Source organism: Peromyscus eremicus, chromosome 1 (genome assembly GCF_949786415.1).
Source record: "Peromyscus eremicus chromosome 1, PerEre_H2_v1, whole genome shotgun sequence".
Taxonomy (NCBI): domain Eukaryota; kingdom Metazoa; phylum Chordata; class Mammalia; order Rodentia; family Cricetidae; genus Peromyscus; species Peromyscus eremicus.
The window spans coordinates 187933136-187952350 of NC_081416.1; the positions used below are offsets into that span (position 1 = coordinate 187933136).

General features: G+C 40.9%; 1 protein-coding gene across 1 annotated transcript in view; it reads right to left on the reverse strand.

Moving 5' to 3' along the window:
- Positions 1–491: 491 nt before the first annotated feature.
- LOC131903550 (zinc finger protein 54-like) overlaps positions 492–19215 on the reverse strand; it is a 29573-nt gene continuing 10849 nt past the window's right edge. The window contains exon 3 of the mRNA XM_059254183.1: positions 492–2145. Coding sequence (XP_059110166.1) covers positions 616–2145 — 1530 coding nt within the window. The 3' untranslated portion in view covers positions 492–615. The remainder of the gene's footprint in view (positions 2146–19215) is intronic.

The following is a 19215-nucleotide window of genomic DNA, read 5'->3' on the forward strand; positions in this document are numbered from 1 at the left end:
CTCAAGTTGTAAACATACTTATAGATGATGATGTCCTCCAACTCACAGAGATCTTCCTACCTCAGCTCCTGAGTGCTGGAAATAAAGGAGTGCACCACTACATCTAGCATTATAAATTTTTGGATGGTGAACAAAATAAATTATGTTTATTACATTTTTTTTTTTTTTTAACCAGGGGTTGGAGACTTTACTTAGTGAGTAAGAACACTGGTTGCTCTTTGAGAGGACCTAGGTTCAGTTCCCAACACATGAATGATAGTTCACAATGGTCTTTAACTCCAGCTTCAGGGGATCTGATGACCCCTTCTGTCCTCTGTGTGCACCAATCATACATGTAGTACACAGACACACTTGCAGGCAAAGCATGCATACACATTAAAAGAAATAAAAAGTTTCCCACTGTTACATTTGCAACATTTTAATATAAACTCTAGGATATTTTTTAAAATTTAAATCTTCATTACAGACTCTCACAAGTTTGTGATCTTTATGTTTCAATTTTCTATACTGTTGATTTGTAAGCAAAGAATACTGCAAAATGATATGCCACATTATTTACAATGGTATGTTTCTCTCCAGTATGAATTTTCTAATGTCTTCCGGATAAAGGATGTATCAGTCTTCGCATTTGTATGGTTTCTCTCCATTATGAATTTTCTGATGTGCTCTGAGGTAGGAGCACCTAGTAAAGGATTTGTCACATTCCTCACAATTGTAAGGTTTCTCTCCAGTATGAACCCTCAGGTGTCTTCTAAGATTTGACTCCTGCGTAAAGGACTTGTCACATTCCATACAATTGTAAGGTTTCTCCCCAGTATGAACTATCTGATGTCTTTTAAGAACTGTGACACTGGTAAAGGATTTGTCACATTCCTCACATCTGTAAGGTCTCTCTCCAGAATGAACTCCCTGATGTTTTGTAAGACTTGTAAGATTGATAAAGGAAATGTCACAGTCTTTGCATTTGTGAGGTTTCTCTACAGTATGAATTTTCTGATGTGCTCTAAGAGATGAGTATCTAGTATAAGACTTGTCACATTCCGTACATTTATAAGGCTTCTCCCCAGTGTGAACACTCTGGTGTTTTTTAAGGGTTGAGTGGTGGGTAAAGGATTTGTTACATACCTTACATTTGAAAGGCTTTTCACCAGTATGGATTCTGTAATGAGTTTTAAGATGTGATAATTCAAGAAAGGACTTACCACATTCTTTACATTTGTCTAATTGCTCTGGATAATGAGTCTTCCTATGCCTACTCAATGATGAATAGTGGGGAAAGGCTCTGTCACACTCATTGCATTTGAAAGGCTTCTCTCCAGTATGGACTCTGGAATGATCTTTGAAGTGTGAAGAACTATGAGAGACTTTGCCACATTCTTGACAAATATAATGTCTCCCAACAATCTGCATTTTCTGATGTTTCTTGAGAGTAGAAGACTGAGCAAGGGATTTGTCACATTTCTTATATTTGTAAGGTTTCTCTCCATTATGTAATTTCTGATGGCTATGAAATGCTGACAACTGATGAAATGACTCTCCACATTCTTTGCATTTGTAAGGTTTCTCCCCAGTATGAAGTCTTTGATGTATATTAAGACTTGAAAGCTGGGTAAAGGATGTTTCAAAAACATTGCACTTGTAGGGTTTAATTCCAGTATGAATTCTCTCATGTTCAGTGAGGTTTGAGGCAGTCCTGAAGCATTTCCTGCATTTCCCACATTGGTGTGGTGTCTCTCGAATTGCTTGTTGCAAAAGACCGTATGCAGAGGCAAAATAGTCATCATATTCTCCCTGCCTGTGCTCCTTCTTTGCAGTGTAGAATCTTTGATCTTGAGTAATGTTGGAACACAAATTTAAAGATTTCTCACAGTCTTCAGATTTGCAAGGTTCTTCTTCAGTGTGCATGTTTTCATGTCTCTCTAGGTTTGATGAGTCAGTAGAGGCATCCCTGTTGTTACTACATGTGTAGTTATTAGAGTTTGCTATAGTTTCACATGTTTTATAAAGTACACATGTAGAGAGGTCATGAAGCACTTTGACAAGCTCATTACACCAACAAGACTCCTTTTCCGTCTTCAGATGTTGATGGTCAGCATCACATTTGCAATAGTTCTCTGAAAATGAGTACAATTCACAATAATAGGGCTTGTTTCAATGATAAAACATGTGATAAATGACTGTCTCCCTAAGTTTTCTTTTAACATAAATGAGCCTGGAACTACTTAGATTAAAGCTCCCAGTAATGGACATTTTTCATTCACTGTAATTGTATGGATACTCACAAAAACAGCATGAAAGCCTTCAAAGGTCATTGATCTATAACAGATATCACATCTTTATCAAAAATCTCTAACTCGAAAAAAGATGGAAATATAGTCGACAATTGTCAATTAGCTTTGTGATAGAGCTCACTGAGTGATTATATTTAGAATACGTGTCTCTATCTTTAAATATGTCTTCTCAGAAATTGATGAAGAGGAATTTAATCCAATCCTAGGTTCACAGTATTTACACTTACTAAGTGATAGGCAATGACAAGGAATATTCAGAAGACCCAATTCCTTTAAGATTAAAGTCTTATTTAAAAAATCACAGGGTTTGCTAGCTTGCCCCCGAACCCATCCCTGGGCACCAGCCACTCCGGGGAAGACCTGCCCAACTTGGCCCCAGGTTCTGGTCCCCGGGCAGGTTCCCTTCTACCCCAACCGGGAAGGATCCCCTTCTCCAAGACCCTTGGCAGACCCTGCAGTCTCCACGCCCTGCCCCCACGCCCATCTGCCTGAGCCCCAAGCCTCTTCCTGAGACTTAGAGGCCGGCCCCCAGCTCCCATCTTGCCCTGGACTTCCCTTCTGAAGCACAGGTGAGTGCCCTAGCTTGCCCCCGACCCCATCCCTGGGCACCAGCCACTCCGGGGAACCTGCCCAACTTGGCCCCAGGTTCTGGTCCCCAGGCAGGTGCCCTTCTAGCCCCACCGGGAAGGATCCCCTTCTCCAAGACCCTTGGCAGACCCTGCAGTCTCCACACCCTGCCCCCACGCCCATCTGCCTGAGCCCCAAGCCTCTTCCTGAGACTTAGAGGCCGGCCCCTCAGCTCCCATCTTGCCCCGGACTTCCCTTCTGAAGCACAGGTGCCCTTCTACCCCAACCGGGAAGGATCCCCTTCTCCAAGACCCGTGGCAGACCCTGCAGTCTCCACGCCCTGCCCCCACGCCCATCTGCCTGAGCCCCAAGCCTCTTCCTGAGACTTAGAGGCCGGCCCCTCAGCTCCCATCTTGCCCCGGACTTCCCTTCTGAAGCACAGGTGAGTGCCCTAGCTTGCCCCCGACCCCATCCCTGGGCACCAGCCACTCCGGGGAAGACCTGCCCAACTTGGCCCCAGGTTCTGGTCCCCGGGCAGGTGCCCTTCTAGCCCCACCGGGAAGGATCCCCTTCTCCAAGACCCTTGGCAGACCCTGCAGTCTCCACGCCCTGCCCCCACGCCCATCCGCCTGAGCCCCAAGCCTCTTCCTGAGACTTAGAGGCCGGCCCCTCAGCTCCCATCTTGCCCCAGACTTCCCTTCTGAAGCACAGGTGAGTGCCCTAGCTTGCCCCCGACCTCATCCCTGGGCACCAGCCACTCCGGGGAAGACCGGCCCAACTTGGCCCCAGGTTCTGGTCCCCGGGCAGGTGCCCTTCTAGCCCCACCGGGAAGGATCCCCTTCTCCAAGACCCCTGGCAGACCCTGTAGTCTCCACGCCCTGCCCCCACGCCCATCTGCCTGAGCCCCAAGCCTCTTCCTGAGACTTAGAGGCCGGCCCCCAGCTCCCATCTTGCCCAGGACTTCCCTTCTGAAGCACAGGTGAGTGCCCTAGCTTGCCCCGGACCCCATCCCTGGGCACCAGCCACTCCGGGGAAGACCTGCCCAACTTGGCCCCAGGTTCTGGTCCCCGGGCAGGTTCCCTTCTAGCCCCACCGGGAAGGATCTCCTTCTCCAAGACCCCTGGCAGACCCTGCAGTCTCCACGCCCTGCCCCCACGCCCATCCGCCTGAGCCCCAAGCCTCTTCTTGAGACTTAGAGGCTGGCCCCCAGCTCCCATCTTGCCCTGGATTTCCCATCTGGAGGAGAGAGAGAGAGAGAGAGAAAGAGAGAGAGAGAGCACAAGGAGATGGGCAGATGTCAAGGCAGAAACACATACAACAAAATGAATAGTAATACACCATCACCAGGCCCTAGCCCTCCTCCAACACCTAGACCTGAACATCAGAAATTGGAAGAAGCAGAAGAAAATAGCCTTATGAATGTCATCATGAAGAAGCTAGAGGCTCGTGTAGAGGAAAAGACAAAAAAATGTGAAGAACGCTGTAAACAACTAGAGGAAAGGGCAAACAAATTAGAAGAAATCAAAAAAGTCCTGGAAGAGAACAATAAAATACTGAAAGAAAATCAAGAAAAATCAACGAAACAAATGAAGGAAACAGTCCAAGACCTGAAAAGGGAAATAGAAAAAATGAAGAAGACACAAACAGAGGGAATGCTGGAAATAGAAAATCTGAGAAAACGATTGGGAACTTCAGATGCAAGTATAATAAACAGAATGCAAGAGATGGAAGAGAGGATCTCTAGCGTTGAAGATACAATAGAAGAAATAGATTCATCAGTCAAAGAAAACACTAAAGTCAACAAAGTCATGAACCAAAATGTCCAAGAAATTTGGGACACCATGAAAAGACCAAACCTACGAATAATAGGGGTAGAAGAAGGAGAAGAATACCAACTCAAGGGCACAGAAAATATATTCAACAAGATCATAGAAGAAAACTTTCCCAACTTAAAGAAGGAAATGCCTATGAAGATACAGGAAGCCTATAGAACACCAAACAGACTAGACCCCCAAAAAAAGTCCCCTCGCCACATAATAATTAAACAATTAAACGTACAGAATAAAGAAAGAATATTAAGAGCAGCAAAGGAAAAAGGCCAAGTGACATATAAAGGCAAACCTATCAGAATAACACCCGATTTCTCAATGGAGACTTTGAAAGCCAGAAGGTCCTGGACAGATGTAATGCAGACATTAAGAGACCATGGATGTCAGCCTAGACTAATATACCCAGCAAAACTTTCAATCCTCATAGATGGAGTGAACAAGACATTCCATGACAAAGCCAGATTTAAACAATATTTATCCACAAACTCAGCCCTACAGAAAGCACTAGAAGGAAAATTCCAACCTAAGGAAGTCAGATACACCCTCGAAAACGCAGGCAATAGATAAAGCCACAGCAGTAAACCCCAACGAAGAAAAGTACACACACATCACCACCAAAAAATAACAGGAATGAACAATCACTGGACATTAATATCTCTCAATATCAATGGACTTAATTCACCTATAAAAAGACATAGGCTTACAGAATGGATACGAAAGCAGGACCCATCTTTCTGCTGCATACAAGAAACACATCTCAAATTCAAAGATAGACACTACCTAAAAATAAAAGGCTGGGAAAAGACTTTCCAATCAAACGGTCTTAAGAAACAAGCAGGTGTAGCCATCCTGATATCCAGCAAAATAGACTTCAAACTAAAATCAATCAAAAGAGATCAAGAAGGGCATTACATACTCATCACAGGAAAGATCCACCAAGATGAAGTCTCAATTCTGAACATTTATGCCCCAAACACAAGGGCACCCACATATGTAAAAGAAACATTATTAAAGCTTAAATCACATATAAAACCCCACACATTAATAGTGGGAGACCTCAACACCCCACTTTCACCACTGGACAGATCCCCCAAATCGAAACTTAACAGAGAAATAAAGGACTTAACTGATGTCATGACTCAAATGGACTTAATCGACATCTACAGAACATTCCATCCTAACAAAAAAGAATATACCTTCTTCTCAGCACCCCATGGAACCTTCTCTAAAATCGACCACATACTTGGTCACAAAGCAAATCTAAACAGATACAAAACAATTAGAATAACCTCCTGTGTTCTATCAGACCACCATGGTCTAAAGTTGGATTTCAACAACAACAAAAACTACAGAAAACCTACAATCTCATGGAAACTGAACAATACCCACCTGAATCACCAATGGGTTAAGGAAGAAATAAAGAAAGAAATTAAAGACTTCCTAGAGATCAACGAAAATGAAGACACCACATATCCAAACCTATGGGACACTATGAAAGCAGTACTAAGAGGGAAATTCATAGCACTAAACGCCCACATAAATAAGCTGGAGAAATCTCACACTAGTGACTTAACAGCACACCTGAAAGTTCTAGAACAGGAAGAAGCAAAGTCTCCCAGGAAAAATAGATGCCAGGAAATTATCAAAGTGAGAGCTGAAATCAATAAAATAGAAACAAAAAGAACAATACAAAAAATTACTGAAACAAAGAGTTGGTTCTTTGAGAAAATCAACAAGATAGACAAGCCCTTATCCAAACTAACCAAAAGACAGAGAGAGAGCATCCAAATCAACAAAATCAGAAATGAAAAGGGGGACATAACAACAGACATTGAGGAAATCCAGAGAATCATCAGGTCATACTTCAAAAACCTCTATTCCACAAAACTGGAAAACCTAAAAGAAATGGATAATTTTCTGGATAGGTACCACATACCTAAATTAAATCAAGACCAGATAAACTATTTAAATAGTCCAATAACCCCTAACGAAATAGAAACAGTCATTAAAAGTCTCCCAACCAAAAAAAGCCCAGGACCAGATGGTTTCAGTGCAGAATTCTACCAGATCTTCAAAGAAGAGTTAATACCAATACTCTCTAAATTGTTCCATACAATAGAAACAGAAGGAACATTACCAAACTCCTTCTATGAGGCTACAATTACCCTGATTCCCAAACCAAACAAGGATACAACAAAGAAAGAGAACTACAGACCGATCTCCCTCATGAACATTGATGCAAAAATACTCAATAAAATACTGGCAAACAGACTCCAAGACCACATCAAAACAATTATCCACCATGATCAAGTAGGATTCATTCCAGAGATGCAAGGATGGTTCAACATACAAAAGTCTGTCAATGTGATACACCATATAAACAAACTCAAAGAAAAAAACCACATGATCATCTCACTAGATGCTGAAAAGGCATTTGACAAAATCCAACACCCCTTCATGATAAAGGTCTTGGAGCGATCAGGAATACAGGGAACATACCTAAACATAATAAAGGCAATTTACAGCAAGCCAACAGCCAACATCAAATTAAATGGAGAGAAACTCAAAGCAATTCCACTAAAATCAGGAACGAGGCAAGGCTGTCCGCTCTCCCCATACTTATTCAATATAGTACTTGAAGTTCTAGCCAGAGCAATAAGACAACATAAGGAGATTAAGGGGATACAAATTGGAAAGGAAGAAGTCAAGCTTTCCCTATTTGCAGATGACATGATAGTATACTTGAGCAACCCCAAAGATTCCACCAAGGAACTGATACAGCTTATAAACACCTTCAGCAACATAGCAGGATACAAGATCAACTCAAAAAAATCAGTAGCCCTCCTATATACAATGGACAAAAAAGCGGAGAAGGAAATCAGAGATACATCACCCTTTACTATAGCCACAAATGACATAAAATACCTTGGGGTAATACTAACCAAGCAAGTGAAGGACCTATATGACAAGAACTTTAAGTCCCTGAAAAAAGAAATTGAAGAAGATGTCAGAAAATGGAAAGATCTCCCATGCTCATGGATAGGCAGAACTAACATAGTAAAAATGGCAATCTTACCAAAAGCAATCTACAGATTCAATGCAATCCCCATTAAAATACCAACACAATTCTTCACAGACCTGGAAAGAATAATACTCAACTTCATATGGAAAAACAAAAAACCCAGGATAGCCAAAAGAATCCTGTACAATAAAACAACCTCTGGAGGCATCACGATCCCTGACTTCAAGCTCTACTATAGAGCTACAGTAATAAAAACAGCTTGGTACTGGCATAAAAACCGACATGTGGACCAATGGAATCGAATTGAAGACCCTGACATTAATCCGCACACCTATGAACAAATAATTTTGGACAAAGAAGCCAAAAGTGCACAATGGAAAAAAGAAAGCATCTTCAACAAATGGTGCTGGCAAAACTGGATATCAACATGTAGAAGGCTGCAAATAGATCCATATCTATCACCGTGCACAAAACTTAAGTCGAAGTGGATCAAGGACCTCAACATAAATCCAGCTACTCTGAACCTGCTAGAAGAGAAAGTAGGAAGTAGTCTTGAACACATTGGCATAGGAGACCACTTTCTAAATAGAACACCAGTAGCACAGACACTGAGAGAAACAATCAATCAATGGGACCTCTTGAAACTGAGAAGCTTTTGTAGGGCAAAGGATACGGTCAACAAAGCAAAGCGACAGCCTACAGAATGGGAAAAGATCTTCACCAATCCCACATCTGACAGAGGACTGATATCCAGAATATATAAGGAACTCAAGAAATTAGACATCAAAATGCCCAACAGTTCAATTAAGAAATGGGCTATAGAACTAAACAGAGAATTCTCAACAGAGGAAACTCAAATGGCTGAAAGACATTTAAGGAATTGCTCAACATCCCTAATCATCAGGGAAATGCAAATCAAAACAACTCTGAGATACCACCTTACGCCTGTCAGAATGGCTAAGATCAAAAACACTGAAGACACCTTATGCTGGAGAGGATGTGGAGCTAGGGGAACTCTCCTCCACTGCTGGTGGGAATGCAAGCTTGTACAACCACTTTGGAAATCAATATGGCGATTTCTTAGAAAATTGGGAATCCATCTCCCCCAAGATCCAGCTATACCACTCTTGGGCATATACCCAAGGAATGCTCAACCACACCACAAGAGCACTTGTTCAGCTATGTTCATATCAGCGTTGTTTGTAATAGCCAGAACATGGAAACAACCTAGATGCCCTTCAACTGAAGAATGGATAAACAAAATGTGGTACATATACACAATGGAATACTACTCAGCAGAGAAAAACAATGACATCATGAGGTTTGCAGACAAATGGATGGATCTAGAAAAAATCATCCTGAGTGAGGTATCCCAGACTCAGAAAGACAAACATGGTATGTACTCACTCATAACAGGATACTAGATGTGGAACAAGGATGACTGGACTGCTACTCACATCACCAGGCAGGCTACCTGGAAAACAGGACCCCAAGAAAGACACAGGGATCGCCCAACGACAGAGAAATGGAATGAGATCTACATGAACAGCCTGGACATGAGTGGGGGTAGTGAAGGGCGAGGGTCGAGGGAAAGAGAGCTTGGGTGAGTGGGAGATCCCAGCTGGATCAACAACAGAGAGGGAGAACAAGGAATAGGAGACCATGGTAAATGAAGACCACATGAGAATAGGAAGAAACAAAGTGCTAGAGAGGCCCACAGAAATCCACAAAGATACCCCCACAACAGACTGCTGGCAATGGTCGAGAGACAGTCCGAACTGACCTACTCTGGTGATGGGATGGCCAAACACCCTAATTGTCGTGCTAGAAACCTCATCCAACTACTGAGGGATCTGGATGCAGAGATTCATGACTGGGCCCCAGGTGGATCTCTGGGAGTCCAATTAGCGAGAATGAGGAGGGTTTATATGAGCGAGAATTGTTGAGACCAAGGTCGGATAAAGCACAGAGACAAATAGCCAAACAAACGGAAACACATGAAATATGAACCAATGGCTGAGGGGTCACCAACTGGATCAGGCCCTCTGAGTGGGTGAGACAGTTGATTGGCCTGATCTGTTTGGGAGGCATCCAGGCAGTGGGACCGGGTCCTGTGCTCATTGCATGAGTTGGCTGTTTGAAACCTGGGGCCTATGCAGGGTCCCTTGGCTCGGCATGGGAGGAGGGGACTGGACCTACCTGGACTGAGTCCACCAGGTTGATCTCAGTCTGTGGGGAAGGCTTTGCCCTGGAGGAGATTGGAATGGGGGGCGGGCTGGGGGGAAGGTGAGGGGGGCGGGAGGGGGGAGAACAAGGGAATCTGTGGCTGATATGTAGAACTGAATTGTATTGCAAAATAAAAATTAAAAAAAAAAAGAAGTAAAAAAAAAAGTTATGATATTTGATGTTACAACATTCTTAGTAAAAAAAAAAAATCACAGGGTTTATTTTTCTCTCTAGAAAACACATTAGACTCTTCAAAAGTAATGGATGCAAACACAGTATTATGCCAGATATCAGAGGCTCTAGATCATTTGAGGCAGGGCTGTCATGGGCAGTTATTGCTTATTTCTATCCTCCACTGTCTGAGCTCCACACACAGCTGTGTTTCTTAACTTTCCTCACAGGGTTATTCTCAAGTCCACTCTGTACACAGACTCCTCAGATTATTCCCCAGAAGCGTGTATGTGTATTCTCCACTGGGAGAAAATGAAGGATGTAATATGAAGATATGCATACAAGGATGGCAATTACAGAATAATCCTACTTCATGGGCTCATGTTAGGCTTAAAATTTTGTAAAATTATTCCAATCTGATTTCATTATAGTGAAATATAATTGCATTTTGTACTAGTATTAAGTCACCATCATTCAAATGTAATAAGACACAAGCCTTCTAACAGCTGTTACAACAGACGGATACATCTTGGTCCAGGATATTACACTAAGTTAAACAATCACAAATCCTTTCAAGTGGAATTGAATTCGGGTAAAACATTTTCAGTTCTTTCTTTCTCCTTCACTTGAAGTCTTACTATTCTCTTGTTCATTCACTAGCTGACCCTAGTTGTGACTACTCCCATATTCAAGAGCAATCTCATTCTTTCTGTACAGGCAATCATACCTACCTTGCATATATAATCCGCATGTTCTTGAGGCAGCCCATGACCCTTGCTAGAACTTTTAGAAAGATTACACAAGTGTAAGACAGTACTGCACTCAGTAATTGAAAATATAAAGCAGAAGAATTTAGGCAAAATTTCTTGATTGATATTGTAGTCAAATACTTCAGTATATTTAGCATTTTCAGTTTGTATATTTTGAATTTGTCTCACAAATAAGACCATATCATTGCAATAATAGACATGGAGATTTAGGATATGAGAGGAAATATTATATGCTACTGAGTTTATGGATGAATCTTGGAACCAAAATGAAGATGACACCTCAAACTAAATAGCATGAAAAAGTTCTTTCCTACTACTAAACTTTGCCTTGTCTCCTGTTGGTTTTTTCAGGACAGCTTAATGGATTTTACATCCTGAGAAAGGAGAACAAACAAAAGATGGGTTAAGAATTCTACAAGCAAAATGTTCTCACCCACAGAGACCAGGTTGTTATAATTCTCCAACATCACATCAATGTACAAAGCCCTCTGAGCAGTGTCCAGGCATTCCCACTCCTCCTGGGGGAAGTCCACAGCCACATCCCTGAATGTCAACAGACCCTGAAACAAAAATTGTGGTTTCAGCATGTGCTACTTGCAATTGCTTTCCTGGATATAAGGGGATGAAATGTAGATGAGCAAAGATAATTACTCAAAAAGATGATTTCCAATACAGTCACATTCTATCACGAATGTTCTAACTCTGTCAAAACAAGATGAGACAATAGTCTTACAAGCAGTATACATGAAACAAGAAATACATTTAAGGTCTGGACATGCTTGTCTATCTGTTATGGATTCTGTGTTTATGTTACACAGGATCACAGCAGACATGTCTCAGAAGAAAAATTCATGATGAGGAATGTGCTTTAAATGTTGTAGATTATGCTAAAATACTGATGCAAATAAATCATGTGTGTACTTGGGCCTTACATGACTCTATTCTAACAGGCTCAGTTGGGATGTTTAAATTCTAAGTACAATGACATAAATTAAACAGTGAAGCTGGGGGTATAGAAGACAGAATATATGGCTGATTTTGTAGACAAAGAGTTTTGTTTATTTTCATAGTTGCAAGGATTGTAACAGCACTACATACTGTCATTTGAACATTAACATCTAAGATAAGTAGTCTATTGAATTAATTTCATGAGAACATTTGGGCCACTACGAACAGACAGAAAAATCTGCATCAGCCATATTTGATATAATCCAAAATTCCCCTAAGAATATGCATAAGCCAACAGAGACAAATAACAATTTCAGAAGTTTGCAAGAGTATTTCACTTCACGGGCGGTGGTGGTGGTGGTGGTGGTGGCGGCATTGGTGGCGGCGCACACCTTTAATCCCAGCACTCGGGAGGCAGAGCCAGGTGTATCTCTGTGAGTTTGAGGCCAGCCTGGTCTACAAAGCGAGATCCAGGACAGGCACCAAAATACCACAGAGAAACCCTGTCTTGAAAAAACCAAAGAGTATTTCACTTCACTCCCAAAGAACAGTAAAAATTGAGGGAAGTTCAAAAACAAATAAATGTTTAAGGTATAGGTAAGAGAATCTATACCAGTGACATATTAGATAAGGCTCATAGCAAGAATTTACCAAAAATTAAATTAATTAAACCAAGGAAACAAAACTGCAAATCAACAAATGGGCAATCAACTACATACATACTTTTCAAAAACAGAAACTCAAATGGCCAATAAACATTGCAAAAGCATTCAGGATCCTAAAAATACTACCATGGAAACACAAATTAAAACTTAGAAATACTGCCTCACCCCAGGCAGAATGGCTGCCATCAATTAACCTGACAACAAACGTTTGAGGGGATATGGAGAGAAAGGCAGCCTTATTCACTGATGATGGAGAGGAGGGTACAAGTTAATAGAGACATAGTGAGAATCAGTTTGGAGATTATTGAAAAAAATTGAAGAGAAAAGTAACATTTTGTAGTGAGTTGCTGTTTGAACCATAAACTGAAGCACCACCCCTAGTGAGGTAGCAGGTAGCTGTTACTCCTGCCTATGACCTTGAGGCACATTCCTCTGGGGCGTGGCCAGTGGAGGACCCTTAAGACCTGGGATGCACATACGCCCTCTCTCTAGGCTACCAAGTAGTTTGGGATCCTGGTATGGACAGGGCAAAGCTTGCCAGAGAACCACATTGGATTGTGCCTCACCTTTGTAGGATCCTGCAATAAATTCCTTCATTCTGTCTTGTGAGTTAACCCAAATAAATTCCTTTTATCATTAAGCATGCTCTATGGATTTCCTAGCGATATAATCCCATTTACATATGACCTAGTACTTTCACTTCTGGCCATATACTCAGAGAATAACATACTTTGTTACAGAGATATTTATACCACATGATTACTGCTGTTTTAATCACCAAAGGATAAGTACTGGAATCAAACTAATTATCTATCAACAGATGAATGGATAATGAAAATTGTATAAAACTTAGGACAATTCAGCAATAGAAAAAATAAAATAAAAATTTGCAGGAAAATGGAGAGACACAAAATGTGGAATATTAAGTACGGTCATAAAATTTTAGAAAGAAGACACCACGTTTTCACTCATATGCAGAATCTACCCAATAATGTATGTATATAGAAACAATGTATATGTGGGCAATGTATAACATGAAGAAATGAGAACAGGAAAGATTAAATTATAAGGGACTGAATGCAGGTAATGAATGCCCATTATGAAAAAGGACATAAAGCAAAGTGCTTTTCTAGTTCTAATTCTGTCAAAGGTTTTTAGGGCTTTGGTGATGGATAAGAAAATCAAAATATATTCAATTGTGAAAATATAAAATTCCATGTGAGGTTCCAGAGTTTCTGTTCTCTGTGATAACTCTAACTGTATAGAAGGACATTGAGTTGTATAGTCTTTGGGTCTGCTTAATTTCAGTGTGTGATTTTGTTTTTCTGTTTGCAGAATTGCTCATAATAAAATTTCAAAAAATTATCAGAATCAGAAAATTAAAGGCTTTTAATACATGAAAGTATAACAGATTTAGATAAAGAGTGGAAAGGACCACTGACCTGCAACATGTTTCCTGGGGAATCAGCCATTTCTTACTGCTTCTCTTCTTTGAGTTTCTCTTTCAGGAACAATGAATAGTGGTCACTTTCCTTTTAAATCAAGAGGTCAAAATGGAAGGGTTAAAATTAATACTGAAAGCTGTTAAGACAATATTATCAAACTATCTGAAAAGACCCAAGCAACAGAATTCTACCAGGTGTCTAGTCAATGATCCCAAAGACAGGAGAGGACAGAAAGACATTTGGAGCTTGAAGTGAAAGTCATCATAAAGTACTTTGTAGCACAAAGAAAACTACTCTTTTAAAATTGATGGAGACACAAGTGCATTTCAAGATAGTCACCAATTAACACAATTGATTTCACTAAAGCAGCACTTCAGATAATAAATTCAGGGCAAAACATATACAGGAGAGTCAGAGAATCATCCATGAGAACATGAGAAATAATAAATTTCATGTGAAGAAGAGAGAAATACAGGAGAACAGGAGTAATCATCCATGAGCAAGACAGCAAACCATTTTTTCAAAAAGGAGGATGAAGAATACTACCAATAATCCAACCAGCAACAACATAAAAACAAAACCATAGAAAATAAGAATGCCATAAAAAAACCTAGCCATATTGAAAATAAAAATAGAGAATCCTCAAGTAAATAAACAAACCCTGAAGTTAAATTCAGCACAAAGGAAACCCAGCTGTTCCATTCCTTGGTATAAGCTCAAGGGACTGGACAACCCTGCTCCACAGACACTTGCTCAGCTATGTTCATTGCTGCTCTACTCATAACATCTACAAAATGGAAACAACCTAAATGTCCTTCAGCTGACAATTGGATAATGAAAGTGTGGTACATATAATCTATGGAATAGTATTCATGTAATGAAAATTGAAGTAATGAGCTTTGCAGGTAAATGATGGACCTAGGAAAGATCATATTGAGTGAGGTAACCTGGACGCAGAAAGATAGACATTGAATGTTCTCTCTCATAGGAAGTTTCTAGCTCCAAATCTTCAGATATAAGCATACAAGCTGGAGTAACCAGAAAAGTAAAAAGTTATGACTGTGGGGTGTGGGGGAGTAACAAGATGGAGTAAAAGGGAACAAGTGATTTGAAGGGGGATATGAGACAACAGCGGTGAGGATTTAACTATGGGAAAGGGACAGATATGAACACTGAAGGACGGTAAAATAACAAGAAGGATGTCTGGAAAATATAAGGAATCCATCTATTCCTTGACTATTATCCATCCATCAAAAAATTCCTACAATACATCTAAATCTCTGTATGCATATGCATTTAGAGTGTAAATGAAAATTTCCCAACTGGGCTGATGATGCTCCTCACAAGAGCCATAGATTTTCTAACAAAACCACCAACACCTGCTTTGAAGTTGTTGCCCATGGTTGCCTCCCAGAGGCAGAAATTGAGTTCCTAGTGTTTAAGAAGCCACACACTTCAGACACAAATCCTAGAGGACTGGAGATGGAACTGACCTTAAAGCCTCCTCCCTGGGGATTAGCTTTCATGGTATTAGAAGGTGACATACAACCTTCCCAAGGAGGGAGCCAAACAACTGTCCTGCCCAGTTATGACACCTATGAACCACAATGATCTGCACTGCATGACAGCCCAAAGCGTCCAAGAGTGGTACAAATAATTAGGTGGTAACCAACGGCTTCTAATTGGATTAAGACCCTCTCAACAAGAGGAAAGTCATGCCTGGTATTGGAAACCTCGCCTGTTTCCCTAGGGCGGATCTTGGAAGAGAATCTACAACCAGACTTTACTAAATCAGCATAACTCGTAGGGTATTCTAAATATTTCTCCTAATTTCTAACTGTCAGTAGGAGACAGTATAGATGGAATGTAGCAAGCTGTAAATATACTTTCTGATTCTTATAAAAAATCCGCTGGCGCCGGGCGGTGGTGGCGCACGCCTTTAATCCCAGCACTCGGGAGGCAGAGCCAGGCGGATCTCTGTGAGTTCGAGGCCAGCCTGGGCTACCAAGTGAGTTCCAGGAAAGGCACAAAGCTACACAGAGAAACCCTGTCTCAAAAAACCAAAAAAAAAAAAAAAAAAAAAAAAAAATCCGCTGGCATTATTTTCAGGAATGAAGACAAAAACACTAAAAGGTAGAGAATGTGCTAGAATACCTACGCTCCAAAATTCTGAAAACAATAAATAAACCTAGAGGTATTAATTTTCATCATTTTTATAATATAGTAAAATCAAAGATATGAAAATGACTCAATAATGGTATAAAAACATGATTTGTGATGTGAATGAATAAGGACAGCATCACTCACATACATAGTCAAATAAAATTTTATTTGACTCCATTATCAATTATTCTGTAGAAAGTCTTCTCAAGCCTACATTAGGATAATTCTAAGGAGATTTTTCTCAGTGGGAGTTTCCAGAATTATTTCTTGTGATACAGAATGTGGCAAAACTGATTTCATGTCCCACTTTCACATTCTCTTGATCCCCTTTCCACACTTTCACCAATGTCTCCACCATACCTGGACCCTTAGCTCCTGTCTCCTCTCTCCTTCCAGGCCACTTTGTTTTGCAGCACAGGTGACCAGATCTGGGTGATCAGTGAGCTCTGCACATGGGAAAGAGATTGTTCAGGAAGCACCTGGATTTCTACCTCAGTACTGTGCTCAGGAGATGAAGAGAAAAGCAAACACAGGATTATACAAATGATTCTCCAACTGGCCTGCAGTGTGAGAATACTGAAAACAATTAGAAAAACATTTTTATTTATTGTAACTTGAATCCCACTTCCAATCACAGCTCAGTCAAAACTCAGGGGCAGAACTGGTAGTGAATGATTGGGAAGAGAATATTATACAGAAGTGAGGTGCTGAATTGATCATGGAGCAATAATGATGAAGCCTTATACCCCCCAAAGGAGCACACGAAAAAGACAGATTTCATGAAAGTTTTCTTTTTTCCTTTTAGGAATTCACTTTATTTAGTAGGATTTTAGACTCACTCACACAAAGCTCACACACTTGCAGATTAGTTTGTCAAGAAATACTGAGGAACAAGGGAGACTGCAAGCAAACTATTTTCAGCCACAGAAACCATTCTTTCTCTCTCTCTCTCTCTCTCTCTCTCTCTCTCTCTCTCTCTCTCTCTCTCTCTCTCTCTCTCTCTCCAAGGTTTCTGTGTGTAATTTCCTAAAACTAGGTCTGTAGAACAGGCTAGCCTTGAACACACAGAGACCCACTTGTCTCTGGCTCCTGAGTGCTGGACTAAAGGCCTGCACCACCACCGCCAAAGTATACTGCTGTAATTCTGTAATGTCAGGGTGTACAGTGTAGCAGGGGTTGGTTGAAGAAAGAGAGCACTCCAAGATGAAGTTTTAAGGCCTATGTGGCAGCAGGAAGGTCCAGCCTCTCTGATGAACTGAATCCAAAACACCCGTATAAAAGTGTATTTATTGAAAGTTATATGAAGTATTTCTTCATACCAAGTTTCCTAATCTAATTTACATGTCTTACTAGAGGAAAGCATCACATGCCCCCATGACTTTAGTCCTTTATTATGTATCCTTTGCAATAGGTGTGCCTGAGGCATCTTGTGACAAGTCTTGGGATGGCTACAATGCCCCTTCACCAAAATGATTCTACAGATCATGGGATACATTCACTGTTTTCCACAAGGATTCTTCAAGGTCAAAGTACTTCCAAAGAAGCGGTTGTTCAATCTGATGTTTACCCCAGAAACAGTGACTCCGCTAAATTACTACGACATAGTCCCAGTACAAATGCCTCAGGGCAGGGTCCGGGCATTGCCACTCCACCTATGAGTAGTCAAAATCCACACCACTGGCTGTCAACAGACCACAAAGTGAAAAACAACAGTTTGAATCATCCTGTTGGTGCACACCTTTAATCCTAGCACTTGGAAGAAACAGGTGAGTGGAACTCTATGTTTTCCAGTCTAGCCTGGTCTACATGGTGAGTTCTGGGCCTGACAGAGTAACACTATGAGTTCAAGCCTCAAACACAGCAAACACCAGAACCAAAAAAATAACAGTTTTGTCATGTGTCCATGGACAGAATGCTTTCTTGGACCAAGGAGACTATTGGAGACATTTTTCTGATATAGGTGAGTGTAAGACGAATTGCTAAATGGTCTTATTAATAAAAACCTGCAGCCAGATATAGGGGTAAATTTTGAAAGATCAGAGGAATAGGGCAAACCAAAGCCAACCTCACCTTACCGACCCTAAGCTTCCAAAGAGACCTACTTCCTGAATACCCATCCCTATATTCCTGTTTCTCTCCGCCTAGCTACATCACTTCCTCTTCCTGCCCAGATCTGTTACTTCCTGTCTGTCTGTACATACCTCCAGACCTTTATGGTTAACTAATGTTGGAATTTAAGGCATGTGCCACCACACCTGGCTCTGTTCCCAGTGTGGCTTTAAACTCACAGAGATGCAGACAGATCCCTGCCTCCTGAGTGATAGGATTAAAGGCATGTGCTACCATAGCCTGACTTCTATGTCTAATATAGTGGCTGGCTTTTTCCTCTGATCCTCAGGTAAACTTTATTGGAGGACACAGATAAAATATCACTAGAGGTGATTTATTATATTTATACAAAAGACGCTTTTTAATATCATTCTATACCATAATGCATTTAAATTTATTTTTTCGTTTCCTATTTTCCCCTGAAACAGTGTTTTTCTGTATAGTGCTGGCTGTTCTTGAAGTCACTATGTACACCTTACCAGCCTCCAACTGATTGTCGTCCACCTGCCTCTGCCTTCTGAGTGTTGGGATTAAAGGCCTGTGCCACCAGGCCTGGCAAAGACACTTTTCAGAATGCTGCATTTACATCCCAGTGTGCACATGTCTCAGATGGAAGATTAATGGTGGATAAAAATTTACTTTTAAAAGTTAATGTTTTCCGGGCAGTGGTGTTGCATGATTTTAATCCCAACACTCGGGAGAGAGAGCCAGGTGAATCTCTTTGAGTTCAAGGCCAGCTGGTCTACAAAGTGAGTTCCAGGATAGGCTCCAAAAGCTACACAGAGAAACTCAGTCTCGGGGGAAAAAAAAAAAAAAAAAAAAAAAAAAAAAAAAGTTAGTGTTTACAAATACGCTGTGGAAGGCGCAAATAAATATATTTGTGTATGTGTGTGTGTGTGTGTGTGTGTGTGTGTGTGTGTGTGTATCAGATTCAATGAAATTTGCAGGCGTTCCTTTCATGACTATAATCTAAAAGCTCTCGGAGTATCCAAGTCTTCAGGTAAATATT